General features: G+C 55.0%; 5 protein-coding genes across 5 annotated transcripts; 2 read left to right on the top strand and 3 right to left on the bottom strand.

Moving 5' to 3' along the window:
- Positions 1–1961: 1961 nt before the first annotated feature.
- J4E87_009584 (uncharacterized protein) lies at positions 1962–3292 on the bottom strand (the record flags this gene model as incomplete). Its single annotated transcript, XM_049381159.1, has 5 exons — positions 1962–2050; positions 2096–2535; positions 2585–2685; positions 2767–3151; positions 3285–3292. The coding sequence occupies 5 exons, from the start codon at positions 3290–3292 to the stop codon at positions 1962–1964; spliced, it is 1023 nt and encodes a 340-aa protein (XP_049229185.1).
- A 1414-nt stretch (positions 3293–4706) lies between these two features.
- Positions 4707–6693, top strand: J4E87_009583 (uncharacterized protein; the record flags this gene model as incomplete). The annotated part of the gene is made up of 4 exons (XM_049381158.1): positions 4707–4920; positions 4976–5842; positions 5891–6079; positions 6137–6693. 4 exons carry the CDS (start codon positions 4707–4709, stop codon positions 6691–6693), a joined length of 1827 nt encoding a protein of 608 aa, XP_049229184.1.
- Positions 6694–7359: 666 nt separating this feature from the next.
- J4E87_009582 (uncharacterized protein) lies at positions 7360–8566 on the top strand (the record flags this gene model as incomplete). Its single annotated transcript, XM_049381157.1, has 4 exons — positions 7360–7484; positions 7536–7608; positions 7657–8365; positions 8424–8566. 4 exons carry the CDS (start codon positions 7360–7362, stop codon positions 8564–8566), a joined length of 1050 nt encoding a protein of 349 aa, XP_049229183.1.
- Positions 8567–9455: 889 nt separating this feature from the next.
- Positions 9456–11772, bottom strand: PAB1_2 (Protein phosphatase PP2A regulatory subunit B; the record flags this gene model as incomplete). Its single annotated transcript, XM_049381156.1, has 2 exons — positions 9456–9585; positions 9635–11772. The coding sequence occupies 2 exons, from the start codon at positions 11770–11772 to the stop codon at positions 9456–9458; spliced, it is 2268 nt and encodes a 755-aa protein (XP_049229182.1).
- A 1078-nt stretch (positions 11773–12850) lies between these two features.
- Positions 12851–16324, bottom strand: J4E87_009580 (uncharacterized protein; the record flags this gene model as incomplete). Its single annotated transcript, XM_049381155.1, has 2 exons — positions 12851–16022; positions 16071–16324. The coding sequence occupies 2 exons, from the start codon at positions 16322–16324 to the stop codon at positions 12851–12853; spliced, it is 3426 nt and encodes a 1141-aa protein (XP_049229181.1).
- Positions 16325–18429: the final 2105 nt, after the last annotated feature.

Genomic DNA, 18429 nt, shown 5'->3' with positions numbered 1-18429 from the left:
AGGCCGGCGCCGTGACGCGTGAGTGCAGGACGCGGGTGGAGTTCATGGGTCGATGCATTGTCACGTAGCGCGACGCTAAACCTCGAGCACGAGCCTCACCCCACACCTGGCACCAGCCATCGCGGGAAATGTCTCCCTCGTGCTATCGTCTCCGCATTGCGTGCCCGGCTACGACGCAGCAAGCCGCGAACGCCAATCCTCTCGCGGCGATTCCTAACACGTCGCCGAGAATGCCGGCGCGCTCCTCCCATGGCTTCTCCACGTGGAAACTTCGTCACCGACGAGACACGCAGCCATGGACAGGACAGTGGCAAATATGAGTACCGAACAATTGTACCGAAAGAGGACATTCGACAGACTTAACCAAAGAGCTGCGAGAGCGCGGAAGAAGTCGCGTATAGCAGAGCTAGAAGAAGAGGTCGCTGATCTGAAGCGGCGCCTTACGCGCTCGGAAGGCCTCGTCAAACAGCTGCAGAACAATGAAACATGCCTTCGAGAGATCATCAATTCGGCGCGAGTGTCCCTTCAGATGGTCGATCACCACACAGTCTCACCATTTGATAGAGATGCGTCCTCACCATCGACTGGAGCAGTCCCAGACCCCTCCTCTGCTGAGGCCGGGCTCGACTTGTCGCAAACCTCAAGATCTCCCCCCACTAGTATTGGGGCCAATACGACGTTGAACTTCGCATCGCATTCACTATCTGCTGGCCTGAGCGATGGCTCAGCGACTATCGATGCTTCAGCTTACGGCGCAACGTCCACCGAGGGCGTGCTTTTGAGAGATGCAGATACTGGGCTGAGCCTAGAGCTGCCTATCAGTGCGGACGAGTCTCTTTTCAATATGTGGGATGGCACTTCGAGTAAGTCTCGCTATCGTGGACTGATCGGATATCAGCTAAATCCTTAGTCCTGGAACCAGACGCGAACAATACATACTCATTATCACTATTTGGCGCGAATGCAGCCCAGGACGGTGTCGGCATCCCAGGGGGTTGGCCTTTCGCACCAGAGCTCCCGTTGTTAGACGTGGCTGGCACATCTTCACAGCCTCCGCCGTGGGAGCGACTGCCGCTTCATGCATCCGCCACCTGTCGGCTCGATTCTGTATTGCTGGAGATCATTGTTACCAGCCGTCAGCACGTGCAATCTTCTGGGCAGCTTCCAGAAAAGTCTTTCCCTAGCGTTCGGTCGTTGCTCAACCCTGCTACCCGCAATTCGCAGAATCCGATTTCGGATGCTCTAGGTCAGCACGGTAAGATAAGTATGGCAGTCAAGGGCTCAGCCGAAAGGGTTGCGTGTTTGTATTATATGAGCCTGTTGCTACGCTGGCTCATATCCCCCACAAAGCGCAATTATGAAGCCATGCCAGACTTCTTGAGGCCTGTAGAAGCCCAGCTAACAATACCCCATCCGATTTGGGTTGATACGATAGTTTGGTAAGCTTACGGTCAAAGGTTGAGTACCACTACTGACGATATAGTTGAAGGCCTGAAGCACGGAAGCGCATACTCCAGTATATGGACTTGTCTGAGGGGCGGGAGTTCTCCAAGCTACGGGAGATCACGGGCAATTCGCTGTCAATCCATTGGCCTCACGACATATCTAGTATCCTCATTGTCGCATCGAACAGTGAGCTGCAGCTCAATCCGGACTTCGAAAGTCACGTCCGGCAGCTGAAGCACTGGACAGTCGGGCCCGACCTGGTGGAAACATTCCCATACTTGGACTGCATTCCGACGACGCCTTGATCACGCATGCGTCGAATGACTTGGTCAGCGCCGCAGCTGATGCAAGACTTCATTGTACTATACGGTGTTTGTTGATCGTTTGTAGCAATTCGGGCTATATGTCCCGGCTACACCATTCCACCACAGGCTGCCCATGGGTGACGTCAAACACCTTGCGCCATCCAAGTTATTGACTCTCACGCGTAAAGAAATGGGGGCAAGATACGTTGTCTACTCGGCCGAGTTTGCTTTCAACAGGTTCCTCTCCTTCGTGACAAGTGCGATGGAAAATGCGATGACGGAGGCGACTAGCCCAAGCACTGTCGCAAGTTAGCAAAGTCAGGCCTCGAATTTTCTTGACTTACCGAATACTTGCTGCGTGGCGTGTATATATGCCGGCATTAGCAGCTCGCGAAGACCGTCGCCCACATGCTGAATGTAGGCGATATCAGAGGTCGCCTTCTCGACTATCTCGGATGCGTCATTCCTTCCCTCCAGGGCATGATTCAGGCCCATCTGCAAAACGATTTGAAAGGCTGCAGCAGCCCCGCTCACGCCCGTAACGCCCCCCACGTTACCACTCAGGTACAAGCCAGAGCCAGCAATGGCTACGTCGTCCTTCGCCACTGCGGATGTCAATCCAACGAACACGGCCGAATGAGCCATGCCTGTTGCAAAGCCGGCGGGGAATATTAGGAGGGATCCCCAGACTGTGGTATGCCCACGCCAGAATAAGAGCAAAAGAATGAAAGACAACGCTGAGCTGGCACTCGCGAGTATGGTAGGAGCTTTGTAACTTCCGGTCCTGGTTTGTGTTAGCTCGCCATCCCAGATACGTGAACGGAGGACCGTACCGCTTGATCCATGCCCCCGTCAGGAGGCCACCGACTGTATTTCCAACCACAGAGGGTATGAGGTAGGCGCCGGCTTCGCCAGTCGATGCATTATTGGTGACCTGGAAGTAGATGGGGATGATGAACATTAGCTTGGCACTAAGTTAGCCTTTCATCTTTCAGCTACAATTGCTGGGTCTTACTGCGGTCTGAGAAAAGTTCTGCAGGAGAAGGATTCCATAAGACGTGCCAACAACGTAGCGGGTGAGTAGTTGGACAGGAAAGATTGACTCTTTCGCGAAGTACCGTTCGTATACGACAAACGTTCCAGCACCGATAACAGCAACGCAAGCGGATGTGATGATGACGGGGTGGTTCCAATCGTATTTCTGTCCGCCAGTGTCCAGGACGAATAGCGCAGTGAAGATGGTTATACTCATGCATACCGCTCCGATGAAGTCGATACGTCGTAACTTGTCGCGAGTGGATTCGCAGTGCCCAGGTTTGAAAGTCTTCTGTGGAACGTCCAATTTCCACTGGACTAAGACAATCGAAAGAATGACTGGAGGAACTTGTGCCAAGAAGGCCCTGCGGCATCCATCAGTAACTTGTGTGCGTAACGAAAGAACTGCCATCTAAGGACTTACCAGCGCCAGCCAATCGTGGAAGCAAGAAACCCCCCAATTACGCCGCCACAGCTTCTTCCAACTGTCTGCACCACATTGACATAGCTTCGGTATAGCGCGACTTCGTGGAAGGGCAGCAGATCAGTCAACAAGATCGACACCATGCACACCATTCCAGCGCCCCCAGCACCCTGAATTGTACGAGCAGCGATGATCTGAGCCATTGACCGGCCCAGTCCCGAACCGAGCGTTCCAATTGCGAAGAGGACGTAGGCCACCTGCAAACACGACTTTCGCCCAAAGATGTCGCTCAGCTTTCCGAAGAGTGGTTGCGATATACACATGGCCAGCATGTAGCTTGACAGGAGCCAAGAGCCGCTCTCGAGGTCATGAAATTCGGACGAGATCTTGCCATACGTGGCTAACACTAGCGATGTGTCCGCTTGGGAGATGAAGACACCTGCTACGATCAGCGGAGGGCTGTGTCGACAGAGTAAAGGCACCCACCGATCAACAAGATAGAAATGGTTGTCACCAGCGATCGTTTCGGCGTTGAGTGGTCTTTCGCGGACCCATCTCCTCGCTCAGGATCCTGCGAAGCGCCATTGACTGCCTACAAAAACTTAGCTAACAAAAAAGGTAATTTTGGGATGAGAGAAGCTCACCTCGTATGATGATGTCAGTTCAGGAAACAAGGGTGTCGCTTCGTCGACTTCTTGAACAGCCGTCTGTGCATCCCATGCTGGTTTGACGGGGCTTCGCTGACGATTTACCATATTGTGTGAAATTTGGAGGTGTACGACTTCGAAGACAACGTAAGGTCGTGATCAATTTCGAAGCGACTCTGAGCTGGCTTGAACTCAGGATAGACTTGACTGCCCAGATACATCTCCACTTCAACGGTGCACGCTCGGATCGACATGGACTCTGCAATGCAGTGTCATGCAAGCCGATTACGCGGAGTTACGGCACGACCGACATCGTTTGAACAACGATATCCGCATTCGTCTCATCCAATCGAAAGTATACGGTCGCATATCGGCTCCCGCGAAATCGCTATGACCGCAAACGACATGGTGCCGCTAGCATGACCTTGCATTAGCGCCCGCTTTCGTACGCTACCACACTGACATTGCATATCGCATCATGAACGGCGAGACTCAACACCGAACTACGTGGCGGCGTGAGAACTACCATTCGCGCGGCGATACCCCGCAATGCTTGTCTATGTACTCTGATCACAGTCACCTAGCAGAGTCGTGTTCTCGAATCATCAGACTCTACGAATCTCATGGCGTGTGCTGAGCTGAAAACGGTGGCTTCGGAGAAATGTATCCACTCCCGTAATTCTCAACACAGATCGCGACATTCGCAGCCACAAAGTCGGGAAGGACGGGACTGTGTGATTCGCGTATGAATCAAGTCTTATCCCACACCATAAGTATTGCTATCAATGCTGTATCCACTTCCGACATATGTCCGGTTCAACAACAACTGGGGCCACAACAGCTATCAGAATGGCCGCAACCGATAAGTCAACTCCCGATATCTCTACGGTTGAGGACATTTCGAGCATACCTCTCAAAAACATGAAGGAAGAAGACAAGATCCAGACTGACGCCGATGGCTTCGCTGGCGATGTGGAGAATCTGCCGAAGGGGTACTATCTCAGTTCCTTCTTCCTTGGTACATGTTGCGCCGTGGGCTTTGGTGCTTGGGCTGGCAATGCTGGTAAGTCCGCTACTTGATGAATCACATGAGAAAATGCCTAACGATCGCAATACAGGCTTTGCATATGCTGCACCTATTTTGGGAACTATCAACGCGGATATTGGACCAGATCCTAACATCCAGTGGGTGGCACTGGTGCATCCAGTTGGACTGTCCGTAGGTATGGTGCGTACAAAGACCAATCTCGACTTCCACTCGTTCATCACTGACTTCGACCAGACCATCATAGGAAGACTGAGCGACATCTTCGGCCGTCGTTATTTCTTCATCGTGGGGGCATTCCTCGCTATGATCGGGACACTGATCAGTGCTCTCGCTATCAACGTCAACATGTTGATTGTTGGATCCATGATCAAGGCCCTCGCCGCTGCGACGCAACTATCCTGTTACTACACCATCGGCGAACTCATCCCATCTAAGTACCGATATCTCATGATTGGCGCAATCAACGTCTGGAATCTACCTGGGCAGGGTTTCGCCCCCGTCGTTGCGCAGAGCCTAGTTGCGACTCGCGTTGGTTGGCGAGCTGTATACTTCTTACTCACTGCCGTCAACGGAGCGTCTTTGATCTGCTACTGCGTATTTTACCATCCTCCCAACTTCCACCAGAAGCATGGTCAGAGGGAGAAGAAGATGGATTTTGTTAAGAAGTTCGACTACGTTGGCACGTTGCTTTATGCCGCCGGCCTTACTATGTTCCTGCTTGGTCTTTCATGGGGCGGCACTAAGTATAGCTGGACGTCGGCGGAGGTGCTGTCCTTCATCCTCATCGGCTTCGCCTGTCTTGTTGCTTTTGTATGCTGGGAACTTTTCATGGACTTGAAGGAGCCTCTGGTCCCCATGAGCCTCTTCCGCCACCGACCATGGGTTGTATCGGCAATACTCACGGGTATCGGGGCTGGAGTGTACTATGCCGGCGCGAGTAAGTTTCATTCCTTCAGTCTTGCTAGGATATCAGCTAATCGCCCAGTCATCTGGCCCCAGATCACACAGAACTTCTACGCCAACGGCGACCTTATGCATGCCGCATTCCTTTCCTCGTTAGCCAATTTAGGGATTCTGATAGGCGGTTTTGTGGGAGGATGCTTGGCTGGACCGATCGGATATCAGAATTGGCAGATTACCGTGGCTATGGCTATAGGTGGAGGGCTGCTTGCGTGTAAGTCTTACTTTATCCCTGCATCTACACTGTATTGTATACTAACGGGGACAACAGCGGTGTCAACAGCAAACCCAAGCAACCAAGCCCAATCTTCTGCGCTAATCTTCTTTTCCGCCATGATGATGGGTTACGTCGCGGACATCGCCCTCGGAAACGCGATTCTCACGATAACCGATCAACGAGAGATTGGCGCTGCTGGCGGTGCTGCTGCATCAGTACGCACCGCTGTCGCGGGTACATGTCAAGCAGTCTACAACGTCGTCCTGGCGAACAGGCGCTCGACGACGGTACCTGCTGCAGTAGTTCCCGCCGTGTTGGGCGCTGGCTTGCCTAAAGATAGCACTGCTTCGATCCTCTCAGCCTTGTCGTTGGGAACGCCTGCGGCATGGTCCATGGTAAACGGACTAACCCCTGAGATTAGAGCAGTTGCGGTACCGGCATATCATTTGGGCCTGTCACAAGCTTTCAAGACTGTTTATCTGGTGTCTTTGGCTTTTACTGGACTGGGCATATTGTTGTCGCTGCTTGCGCCGAACACGAGTAAATTGTTGACTGAAAAAGTCGCGGTTTCTCTCCAGACGCGGAAACCCAAAGAGGAAAACGCAGCATAGCGCAATTAAACCACGAATAGTCTTCAGAAGCACGGGAGTATATAGCACGAGCGTGATGGTGATGCCTCTACGTCCGCGGTCCGGAAGAAGTCGGGCAAACGTCAGCGCTTCAGTCGCGCCCCGCCAACCCCTCGTGCCCCTCCACTTTTCCGTCTCCGCACCTGCATCATAGCCTGCCACCCACGCGCTCCCGCAACAAAGCGCGTCAATTCCCGCAACACTCTGGATGCCGTCCTCAGCTCGCGGGCCAGAACCATGTCGAGCATCTTCGCTCGGGAATTTTTCCACGAAATTCGGGCTTGCTCCGGAGAAACTGGCGCAGTGACACGCGCTGACCGCCGCCCCGGCTGAAGCATCGTGAGCTGCCAGTGACGTCCGGCCAGTTGCCGAGGGCTATAGCTTCCCAGCGGCCTGCCAAACAAATGCCACAGAAGTGTGGTCCGCCTGCCCGACTCTACCCACCCTGACTTCATAACGATAGCCAGCTCCGCTTTTCGCTGAACCTTGAGCTTGATAGCTTTTTCACCATCCCTCTCTCCAAATTTCCCCATTCCCCAGACTGCTTTCCCATCTTCCCTTCGACCGCCCATACCAACTTACCAACTTGCTTCTAACGTCTGACTTCATTCGCATCTTGTAAATTGGAGTATAGCAAAAGTTTACACCATGGCTTCCAACGGTAACGAAGGAGGCCCAGCCGGGCAGGAGAAGATCAACACCGATATCATCACCCTTACGCGATTCCTCACTGAAGAGCAGACCAAGTACGCGGAGGCAACAGGAGACTTCACGTAAGTGCCAAACTCAAGCCACTTGGAACAGAAACCTGATCATTCTACCAGACTACTATGCCACGCACTGCAATTCGCCTTCAAGAGCATTGCCTACTACATCCGGAGAGCAACACTGATCAACGTATGCAAACCATCACAGACCACACGAGAGCGCAACTAACACCCCCAGCTCACCGGCCTCCAAGGCACATCCAACACAACCGGCGACGACCAAAAGAAGCTCGACGTAATCGGCGATGAGCTCTTCATCAGCGCCATGCGCTCCTCCGGCCGCGTGCGCCTCCTCATCTCCGAAGAGCAAGAAGAAGCCATCGTCTTCAACGAGCACCCCAACGCGCGCTACGCCGTAGCCTGCGACCCCATCGACGGATCCTCCAACCTCGACGCCGGAGTCGCCGTCGGCACCATCTTCGCCGTGTACAAACTGCCCGAGGGCGCCAAAGGCACAAAAGAAGAGATGCTTCTACCCGGTACCGAGATGGTGGCCTCGGGCTTCACCATGTACGGCGCGTCCGCACAGTTGGTGCTTACAATGAAGGGCGGAAACGTCAATGGCTTTACGCTCGACAATGCGTTTGGCGAGTTCATCCTCACACATCCCGATATGCGCGTCCCCAAGACGAGGAGCATTTACTCCGTCAACGAGGGTAACAGCATGTACTGGGAAGAGCCTGTCAAGCAGTGGTGTGAGAGCTTGAAGAACCCCGCTGAGGGACAGAAGCCGTACAGTGCAAGGTATATCGGTTCCATGGTGGCAGATGCGTATCGCACGCTGCTTTATGGTGGTATCTTTGCGTACCCAGCGGATAAGAAGACGCCAAAGGGCAAGTTGAGGATTCTTTATGAGTGTGCGCCTATGGCTATGGTTTTTGAGAATGGTATGTTCACTCCTTTCTTCCTATCCCAATGTACTCCTGCTAACTTTCTTGCTTGTAGCTGGCGGTTTGGCGGTAAACAGCAAGATGGACCGTATGCTCGAGGTCGTCCCCGAACACATCCACGACCGATCGGGTATCTTCCTCGGCTCGGAAGGCGAGGTCCAAAAGGTCATCGATGCGCACAAGAACTACAAGAAATAGGCGTCTGTGGATAGCTTGGAACGTGGGATGGCATATAATTGGGCTATCACGGGCATATAAGCAGATACCTTGCTGGTCAAGACTCGAGTTTACGACATCGACGCAGTGTTATTGAATGACGATACCAATCTCGACATCTCTTCATTCTCGTTTTGTCATGCGCGTGTAATGATGACGGTGTCTGACGGTGTCTGACCTCGAGATGGTGATGGTATGGTTGTATGCGTGGTTACAGACTTTGGAGACACTCAAGCAGACAAGTTGGGAGTCATCACATCAAGAACCAGTCGTGAATATTGTAAGATCTATTAGGAGTATCGACTACATGCCTAAGATCTTATCTGCTCATCTCTCCCCAGCAAAGCTATCCAGTACGGACTAAATGCTTCGAACCCGTAATCCTATCCACATCTACCATGAATTATCGAGACGCCGAAAACCCGAACATTGAGAGCCAGCTTAGTATCGTAAAGCTGCTCGTGAGGTATCATACTGTTTGCGCAAAGAAAATCCATCCACACAGACCCATATCATGACGTTTCGAAGACGTGGCGCCGTCTATGATAACATGCACAAAGCGGGGAACAAAGAAAAAACATGAGAGGAAAACCAAACTCTGGAGATGCGAGTTTGGGTGCTGTAGGTGTCCGACGTTCCAGTGAAGGAGTCAGTCACCGGGGAAAGAGGTATCGTAGTAGGTAGCTGAGAAGTGGACATCGAATCGTGAAAACTTTTGGGTGCATGGGTCATGAAAGCCGTCCCGTGTCGTGAATGAAAACCGTTACCCGTGCGCCGTTCGCCGTTCAGAAAGATCATGCGACCATCGTAACTTGTTGCCTTTCGAGAGAATCGCGAACTGAATCCTACTCAGTGGCAACTAGAAAGAGGTTTAAGCATCTTCCTTGGTCTCCTCCTTGGGGGCCTCCTTCTCAGGCTCACCCTCTTTGTTCTTGACGTATTCGTCATAGACGCTCATGGCCTCGTCGACCTTGGCGCGGAGAGCAGACTCATCGGAGGTGCTAGGATAGTCAGTACGGAAGGTAGTGCGATGGAAAGTGGAGAACTTACAGGGTGATCAACTCGCTGTTGTCCATCTCGAGGAGCATACCGGTGATCTTGCCAGCGAGCTCGGGCTGCATCTCAGCGATCTTGGGGTAGAGAGCCTCACCGAGCATCTGCTTCTGCTGACCAGGAGGAGCGCCGCTCAGAGCACCCATGTCGACGCCAGCACCGGCGGGACCGCCACGGCCGCCCTGAGGGTAACCGGGCATGGGGGACTGACCGGATCGGCCGCCCTGGGGCATACCGCCGCGACCGCCTTGAGGAGGGAAGGCGCCCTGACCACCGCGCATGCCGGGAACACCAGCCATCGGGACCTGGGGCATACCGGGCATAGGAGCCATGGGGCCGCCACGACCGCCGCGTCCGCCCATAGCCTGCTGAGCAGCCTGAGCAAGCTGCATGTACTGCTGGTTCATGTACGCAGGAGGGAAGGCACCGGGAGCCATGCCGGGGGGCATGTACATGGGAGGCATCTGCTGGCCGTTGGGACCACCGCGACCGCCTTGCTGCCCGGGCATGCCGCCAGGGAAACCAGCGCCACGACCACCTTGCTGGCCTGGCATACCGGCGGGGAAGGGCATCTGACCACGGCCACCAGCGGGGAACATCATAGGCTGCTGGCCAGGTGCGATGAACATCTGAGGGATACCACCGAACTGCTGCTGCTGTTGCTGCTGCATGCGGAGCTGGTTGCGGGCCTGGATGGTAGCCTCGAGCTGGTTCTTGCGGACATCCTTGCGCTGGGCAAGAGCGACGTAGAGGGGCTTGCCCTCGATCATCTTCTGGTTCATCTCGGTGACAGCCTTGGTGGCCTCGTCGGGGTTGCTGAAGCAGACGAAGCCGAAGCCCTTGCTCTTACCAAGGATCTTCTTCTCACCCTTGATGGTGACCTTCTCGCCGCTGGCGTTCTCGTCCTTCTTCTCGTCAGAAGAGTCAGCCTTGGACTCATCCTTGGACTCCTCAGTCTTCTCAGCCTCCTTGGGCTCCTCCTTGGCCTCGTCCTTCTTCTCGTCGGATGGGGTCTCGGCGCGCTCAGCGGGCATGGCATCGCGCATGACCTTAGCGGAGGTGATGGTACCGAAAGGAGTGAACATGTCGCGCAGCTTCTCGTCGTCGACATCGTCGTTGAGGTTCTTAATGTAGAGGTTGACACCCTGGTACTTGGACTGCTTCTCAAGACGAGCGGCCTCGTACTGCTTGCGGAGCTCCTCCTCACGCTCGTGCTTCTTCTGGGCACGGCCAACGTAGAGCTTCTGGCCACGGAAGTCAACGTCGTTGAGCTTCTCGACGGCGTCAGAGGCGGCCTCGTGCTTGATATAGTTGACGAAGCCGAACCCGCGGCTCTTGCCCTGGTCATCGCGCGCGATGGAGGCAGAGGTGATGTCACCGTGCTTCTCGAAGAGCTCACGGAAGTCCTCGTCAGAGACATCAAGGTCGATGTTCTTGACGTAGATGTTGGTGAAGTTGGCCTTCATCTCCTCGAACTTGCTCATGCGCTCCTTCTTGGGGATGTGGTGACCGACGAAGACCTTCTTCTCGTTGAGCAACATGCCGTTGACGTGCTTGATAGCGTTGTTGGCAGCCTCGGCGGTCTCGTAGTGGACGAATCCGTAGCCCTTGGAGTTGCCGAGCTCGTCCTGAGCGACCTTGCAGCTGAGGATGTTACCGAAGGCGGCGAAGGTGTCGTGGAGAGCCTTGTTGTCGATGGCGTGGTCGAGGTTCTTGATGAAGACGTTGCCCTGGCCGGTCTTGCGCAGAGCGGGGTCACGCTGGGACCACATGATGCGGCAAGGCTTGCCCTTGATGACGGTGTAGTTCAGCTCTTCGAGGGCCTTCTCGCCATCCTCAGAGCTGTTGTAGTTAACATAGGCGTAACCGAGCGAGCGACGGGTAACGGCGTCACGGCAGACACGGATAGACGCGACCTGGCCAATCGACGAGAACAGCTCGAAGAGCATGGCCTCGGTGACGGAGGGGTCGAGCTCGCCAACATAGAGCGACGCGGAGTTCTGGTTGTTCGCGGGGGCAGCGGTGGTGGGGGTGGGGGCTTCGCCCTGGGCGGCAGCGACGTTGGTGTCGACCTGAGCGCCGTTGGCGGCAGCACCGTCCTGGACGGGCGAGGTAGAGTTGGCGACGTCAGACATGATGTATATCTGCGGGGTCGCAGGTTAGCGGAGGGGTCCTAATATTGCGGGCACGAGCAGCGTCGACATGTGCCAGTGCGCTCGCTTCGCAAAAAGTTTCAGCACTCACCTAAGTTGCAACAGCAGATGTGCGGGGTAACAGAGTCGGCGTATGGGACCGGGAGCGCGGGCTGTGCGGGCGCGCTGGTTGCTTCTTCGTGCGAAAAAGGTGAGACCAAGTAAGACGTCTGTCGGGTGCAAGCGACAGTGGGAGACGAAGGGTTGGCGGTGGTCGTCGGACGGGCTTTTCTTGTTGTTTTCTGTATTTTTTTGTTTCTTTTTCTGTTATGAACGGTCCACTGGGAACCGAGGGCTTGGAGAGCTGTGGGTGTAGTTGGGGGTGGTTAAGCGTTTGGGGGGGAGGGACACGACGAGGTTGCCAGTCTTTATGCGCAGGTGTGTGATTTTTTGGGTGGTCCGGGCGCCGCGCTAGCTTCTTATAGACGGCGCAACCAGGGCGGTGAATGAAGGAGCCCTAGGCAGGCAGACAATGGCGATGGGTGAGCAAATAGGAACGCAGGCGGCTGACAAGACCAGGGGCAGTGGCTTCACTACAGTGTTCTTGTTTGTGAAAGAGCAGACAAGCGTAACAGCCGCCGCGATACTGGACCCTGACCTTGTGCGTATCACATGTCAGATACGCGAGTAGGCGTATGAGGAGGGGTGGAACAGAAGAGTTTCTGCAGTCGCGATCATGCATTGTTGCAAATCTTGTGCAGGACTGTACCAATTTGATCAATACTCGAGAAACAGAACAAAGCGAGTTTATCAAGTGCGCACTGAAACCAGGTTTGGCGCCGCTGACCAGCTATCCTGGGGTAAGGTGCATCTCTGTAAGACGACGCACAACATACATGCACAAGCACTGCAAGCTAGACAACCGTCTTCGGAGACAAGCGCAATCACGCCTCCAAGGCGTATCCATGTCAGATTCGACAACCTACGAGATGGTATTTTGAGTAGATATTCAAACGGGTATCGATACGGTGCGAAAATGCTAAAATGCCAACCACGTCATCGTCATCAACGAGTACTCAGACTACTCCTTGAGAGTATCATCCCACCCTCCTTGCTCGGTCAAGTGATTTTCTACACGTGCTTTGCAGTCTTCCAGGCCTTGCCCAAGTGCCTCGTTCCACTGGCTTTCAACAAGACCGACCTTTTCTTTGAGGTCATCCGTTAGTCGCCGTTCTTCGTCTGCCCTGATGGCTTTCATCTCTTGATTCACACCCGTAAGATCCTCGCCTTCCAAGAGTCGTTGTGTCTCGAGAAGTCGGGAGCCTGCGGTCATAACTCCAGTTTTGACCTCATGCAGTAGGCAGAGCAGATTGATCTGCGACTCAATAAACTGGTACGCCGAACGACCAGCATGAGCCAACAGAGTGTACAAATACTGTAGAGGGTAGTCGTGGTATGCTGGTGTCTCCGCATACTCTTGCGGTGGGACCAGAACTCCGAAGCCATGCAAATTGCGGGGTACTTGCTGCACGATTTCCAGTAGTCCAGGCGCAATGTCCCAGAAAGCTGACAACTGCGCTTCGACACCCCGAGTCACGTTCTGCTCGATGACGTTCATGAGGTCTTCGTAGCGCTTCAACGTCTCCTTCTCAAAGGTGACTTTGCGATCCTGGCCATCGCGCTGGAAGAAGGTCGTAGCTTCCTTGACCTTCTGCTCGTTCTTGGTCTGGACGTACGGCAGGACAATAATGTCTCTGTAAAGATCGTTGCGCTCGTCTTCCAGGTCGAACATCTCCTTGTGCAGCTGCTCCCGGGCCTCAAAGAGCCATTTGTGCAGGGTAAGCATCTCCAAGAGTTCTGGTTTCTCATCGCCCTCTTCCTGCATCTGGTTTGGATTGGGCTCTTGCGCCTCGCTGCTCAAACGTCCTTTAAGGTGCTCCATCGATGCCGTGGCTTTGGTGATGCGCTCGCAGAACATGGCGTGCAGTGGGTTGGCAACTTCAGCCTGAAAGCTGTCGAACACCCACTGAACTACGTCCTGAGCTCTTTGATGCTCTCGCGCTTCAAAGTCCGCTTCTGCTTTCGCCGCCTCCGCAAACGACATGACTCCATTCCGAACATTGTCCTGGATGTTGTATCGCAGTTGAGCTCTTCTGTCAGACAGCGATGCATTTTCTTGCTCTTTTCGTGCTTCAATCTTCGTCTTGAACTTCGCCTTCGTACTCTTTACGTCGTCGAGCTCAGATAGAGTTCTGAGGCTAGTCCGGATAGTTGCCAAATCGGGATGGCTATTGTTGACTGCGGGGTGGTGACGTGGGTACGATGGCGGGAGAGTGACTAGTCGCGATACATCCAGCTTATGTGGGTCCGGCGTTGCCGTAGCAGATCTGGGATAGTAGCCGTAAGGCTGCTGCTGCGATGGCTGTAGACTGTCTTCGTGTAGTCCGACCTTCTCGGGTGGGTATTCATTGGCTCCGTAAGCTGGTCGACTGCTGGATTCGCCTCGTTGCCTTGGAGTAGACAGGTCTTCACCCGCCCACTGTTGGTTCTCGCGGGCCTCCTTCGGTAACAAGCTCATGTATTTGGATTCCCGCTTACTCCGCTCCACCCTTCTGCCACCTCCTACGCCAGATGAGCCGCCATCGCTCTCCCACCAGCGACTTGCTGAGCGTCCTCGCGAATCTTGCTCATCAGGAATGGTACTCATAGCCATACTTGGGATGGGCGAGAGCGAGGGGTGATAGTTGTTCGCCCACGAAGCATCCCGAGCTTTCTGGCTAGATGCGCTCGAAGGAGAGGCCGGTTCGGTATGTGGAGTGAAGTTGCCAATGGAGGATGCCGGGCTAGCAGCTGTCGTCGGCATCGAAGAGAAGCGTGTATCCGGGGATTCACCAGCCACGGAGCCTTGAGATCTCCTGCTGCTATGACCTACAGGCGTGGCCTGGGTGTTTGGTGTAGCTGATCTGCGTCCTGAATTGCCGTACGATCGCCATAAGTCTCTTGTTAGATCCATAATGTCTCCGGCCATTGCGTCGAAAGCTCCAGAGTACCGATCACGGCGGAGTCGCGACTCAGTGACAATGAACTCGGCAAACAACTCCAGCCTCTCTTGGTCCGTTTCCGCAGCCATCTCTTTTTCAATGAACTGTCGATGTCGCTCCATGGAGGCAGTCGCAAAAGCGTGCACGTTTGCTGGCTTGGGTGTGCTCAGCGTTGAGCTTTGTACGCCCATTCTCGATGTGTTGGGTGTTTGCGTAGCAGATTCGTTTGCAGCTTCTGAGTGTTGCGTCAGGTCTGCTTCTCCTGCATCACCATATATACGTAGCGGTGGAGTGGGTAGCGCTTTCGAGGGGATTGAGACGGGTGCTTTTTGTGCTGAACGACTGAGATGTTCCATACCTGGCGAGAAAGGTGGCGTTGCGACAGACAAAGCTACAGCCTTTCCGTTTACGTCCATCCGAGGCGTGGAATGCGACGACCCGGGGTCTTCAAAAAGATGTCCGCTTCTGGGCGAACGCAGTGCGCCACCGCTCCTCGGTGTACCTTTGGTGATGGCACCACGGCGGGTTAAGCCTCCTTCAGGCGTTCCCAAGTCAAGATTGGCAGGCTTTGCTGACTCTGCTTCCAAATCTTGCGCCCAAGGGTTGTTGCTAGGCTCGATCCGTAGCTCTCGAGCAGCACGACTCTCGCTCCTTCGCTCACGGATGCCCCTGGTACTCGTCTCCCGTTTGTTTGCGCGGTAGAGAGTGCTACCGGAACCCGATGTGATAGTCGTTGGTCCCGAGGATATCGAAACGCTTCCGCTTTCTGACGTTGGCGCAGGATCTGATAGATGAACAGCACGAGGACTCGTATCAATGTGTAGACCGTGTGCCGCGGGGGACCTCGATCGCACATTCGCCTGCTCCTCCTGCCAGCCCTGAGGTGTAGGTGGAATCGGTGTCAGTGTTGTTTGCCCCGGTCTCCTCGTTGGAGGTGCTGAGGGTAACGTAGGCGCACGATTTGTTGGCGGTTCTGTTCCGGGGCCCATACTTTGCGATCTTGAGCTGCTGGGCGGCGGGCCCGGCGGAGGCGGGGGTAATGGGGCATTTCGACTCCAGCTCCCTCCTGGTGGGACTATGGGCGACTCGTCAATAGGTGTCCGGGTCTCGTAACCTGGCACACCAGCAGACGCAGCTCTGCGAGAGGTTGGTGCCCGGATAGGCGACTGTGTGTCGGGGCTGTACCGCCGTTCTAACGTGTTCGCAATGTAACTGTACCGAAGTCAGTATCGAGTCGTGCTACAGTGTACACTGACATACTTGGAAGTCGCCCTCTGTGCGACCAGCCCAGGAGAAGCTGGTGCCCGCTGGATCGCATCGGAAGTGCTGATATGGAGCGAGTCGATGTTGCTCGGGGCAGGACTATGGTCATTGTTCCGATTCCTAAACGACGACAGACTAAACTTGGAAGCCAACTTGTCGCGCGATGCTGACCGTCCGGGCCCGTTTCTGGGCGGTGGAGGAGGGAATAGCGGATTTGATGTTATGCTCGTCGCGCTAGAGGGTATGACCATAGATCCGGGTCGGCTATGATACCCAGAGATTGGTCGCGCCGAGGAAGGGGTGCTACTCGGCGGTGGGGGAGGTGGAGGATGAGGAAACGCGCCGGCCGACATCTGAGGCGACGAGGTATTGCTATGGCTGCTCAGGGACTGAGATACGTTCGGATTCTGGCCAGGGGAGTACGGAGGCGGTGGGGAGGGCATCGACGCTGTTGCCATTAGCATCACATCTCATTACGCGCGGGAGGTTTCCACGAGGGTTTGCGCAATTGATACAAGGCTTCGGCACACAGGGATTCATGCTTTGCGAAGACGAAAAGAAAGTCTATCCAATCTACTACGTATGATATGAGAGGAGGAGGAAGTAGGAAGTGATATATACCTTCCATGCCCGTCACATCCTGGAGCCTCGTAGGGACCGACGTCTGGCTATGCTGGACATGCTGCCCGCTGACGTTCCCTCCCCGCGTCCATTGCTGGGGATTGTATGGCACGGCTGGACCCGAGCCCCTCATGGCCATGGGAGAAGCAGCGGCGCTGGGGGAAGGCGCATACGTCGAGGGCGTTGGGGAAGGCGTGAAGGGCAGGCTCAGAGATGAGGAAGTCCCCGGCGTAGACGACGAGCCATGCAGGTAGGCGTGGGGGGAGTGATGGGGCGGGGCGAGGGTGGTGTTGAGGAGGGGAGGTTGCACAGCGAAGCGCCGGGGAGATATCTGCGGAGCCTGGAGGTGGGCGGGATGCGGTGAGGGCGGTGGTGGAGGCAGTCGGGGCGACGGCGGCGCGGGACTGTAGGCGTGCTCCATGGCTGCCACTATCAACTTTGATGTCAATTAGGGCTGGCGGCTCCCAAGTGGTACGGGCGAATCCAGCAGCGGAGACGCGATGGGGCGGCGTTGGTCGCTGCACCACTCTCGACGTTGTCACCTAGCACGCGAACGCAGAGGCCGAGGCGCGCAAGGATGCTGGGTCATGCTGTGTGTCGGTCAACGATGAGGATGGAAGGGAAGGCGGCCAATTCGACGCCGGGCAAGCAGACGTCGATCATGTCGGGCACGCGGCTTGCACGTCTAGACTCGATGCAGTGTCGACGACGGAGGTTTGGCAAGGTAGCGAGGCTTGACTTTTGCTTGACCAGCGAATGGGCGCCGCCTCATGCATACGCCCACATGCACCTTATGCACCATCCCTGCCCGCGACCAGACGTCGGCGGCTAAGTAAAGAACAGGCACCACACGGTCGCCATCCTCAGGCCATGTCTGCGCCCGTCTAGCACTTCTCGGAACAAGCACTATCAATCCCAGGTGTGCTGCAAACCGCCGATGTATTCCGGGCGAAGTTCGGACAGCCTCGTGACACGTTTATCGTCCTGTCCGACATGCGACCGTTGTGGTGTTCGTCTTGGTATCCAAGAAGAAATCCCCACACGGGGCGATATAAATAGTCGCTGTGGGCCCACTCCAACACGCGCAACGGCCCACCCCAACCCGGACCCTAAATCTCTACACCACCATGCACCGCCATCTCGAAGTGTCTTGGTGCCGAGTTGCTTTTCGCTGGCCGAGGAGGCAACAGGTCCAATTATAACGCAACACAACATTCGTCTCCAATGTCGCATACGTGGACATTGCTACCGATTATACATGATGATGCACATTCCTTTACGAGTTGGTGGTGGTGTCGCAATCCTATCATGGACTGAGGTGTGAGACAAAAGGCACACTGATGACCGTGGGAGGAAGCGATTGCTTGCTTGCTGATGGCCGTAGTACGGTTCTCGGCAATCGTGCATTCCCAGACCCAGGTCTGACAGCGCGTTAGCCCCAGACGCGGTCATGTATAGTGGCGGCACAGTACCACGTTATAGATGACAGCAGGGCGTTCTCCGCGTCCAAACCCGGCTGATGATGTTTGATCATATTAAATCAGCCGACGCGCCATCAGATGATCAGAAGTGACGCTCAATGGCAAATATGTATATGTGGTGCAGGACCACATGTGGCAGCAATATGTACCATGCTGCAAGCGCTGTCTACCGAAAATGCCCATGAACGCCTCGCTCAAGTGCTCAACCCACAAAACATGTATGAGCTGGTGCAATGATCTACCGCTCACTTGTC

The sequence above is a fragment of the Alternaria ethzedia genome (assembly GCF_023757985.1).
Source record: "Alternaria ethzedia strain BMP 0044 chromosome Unknown scaffold_36, whole genome shotgun sequence".
NCBI classification, from domain to species: Eukaryota; Fungi; Ascomycota; class Dothideomycetes; order Pleosporales; family Pleosporaceae; genus Alternaria; species Alternaria ethzedia.
The sequence above is the reverse complement of the archived record's forward strand: the minus strand, read 5'-3'. Positions and strand labels throughout refer to the sequence as shown.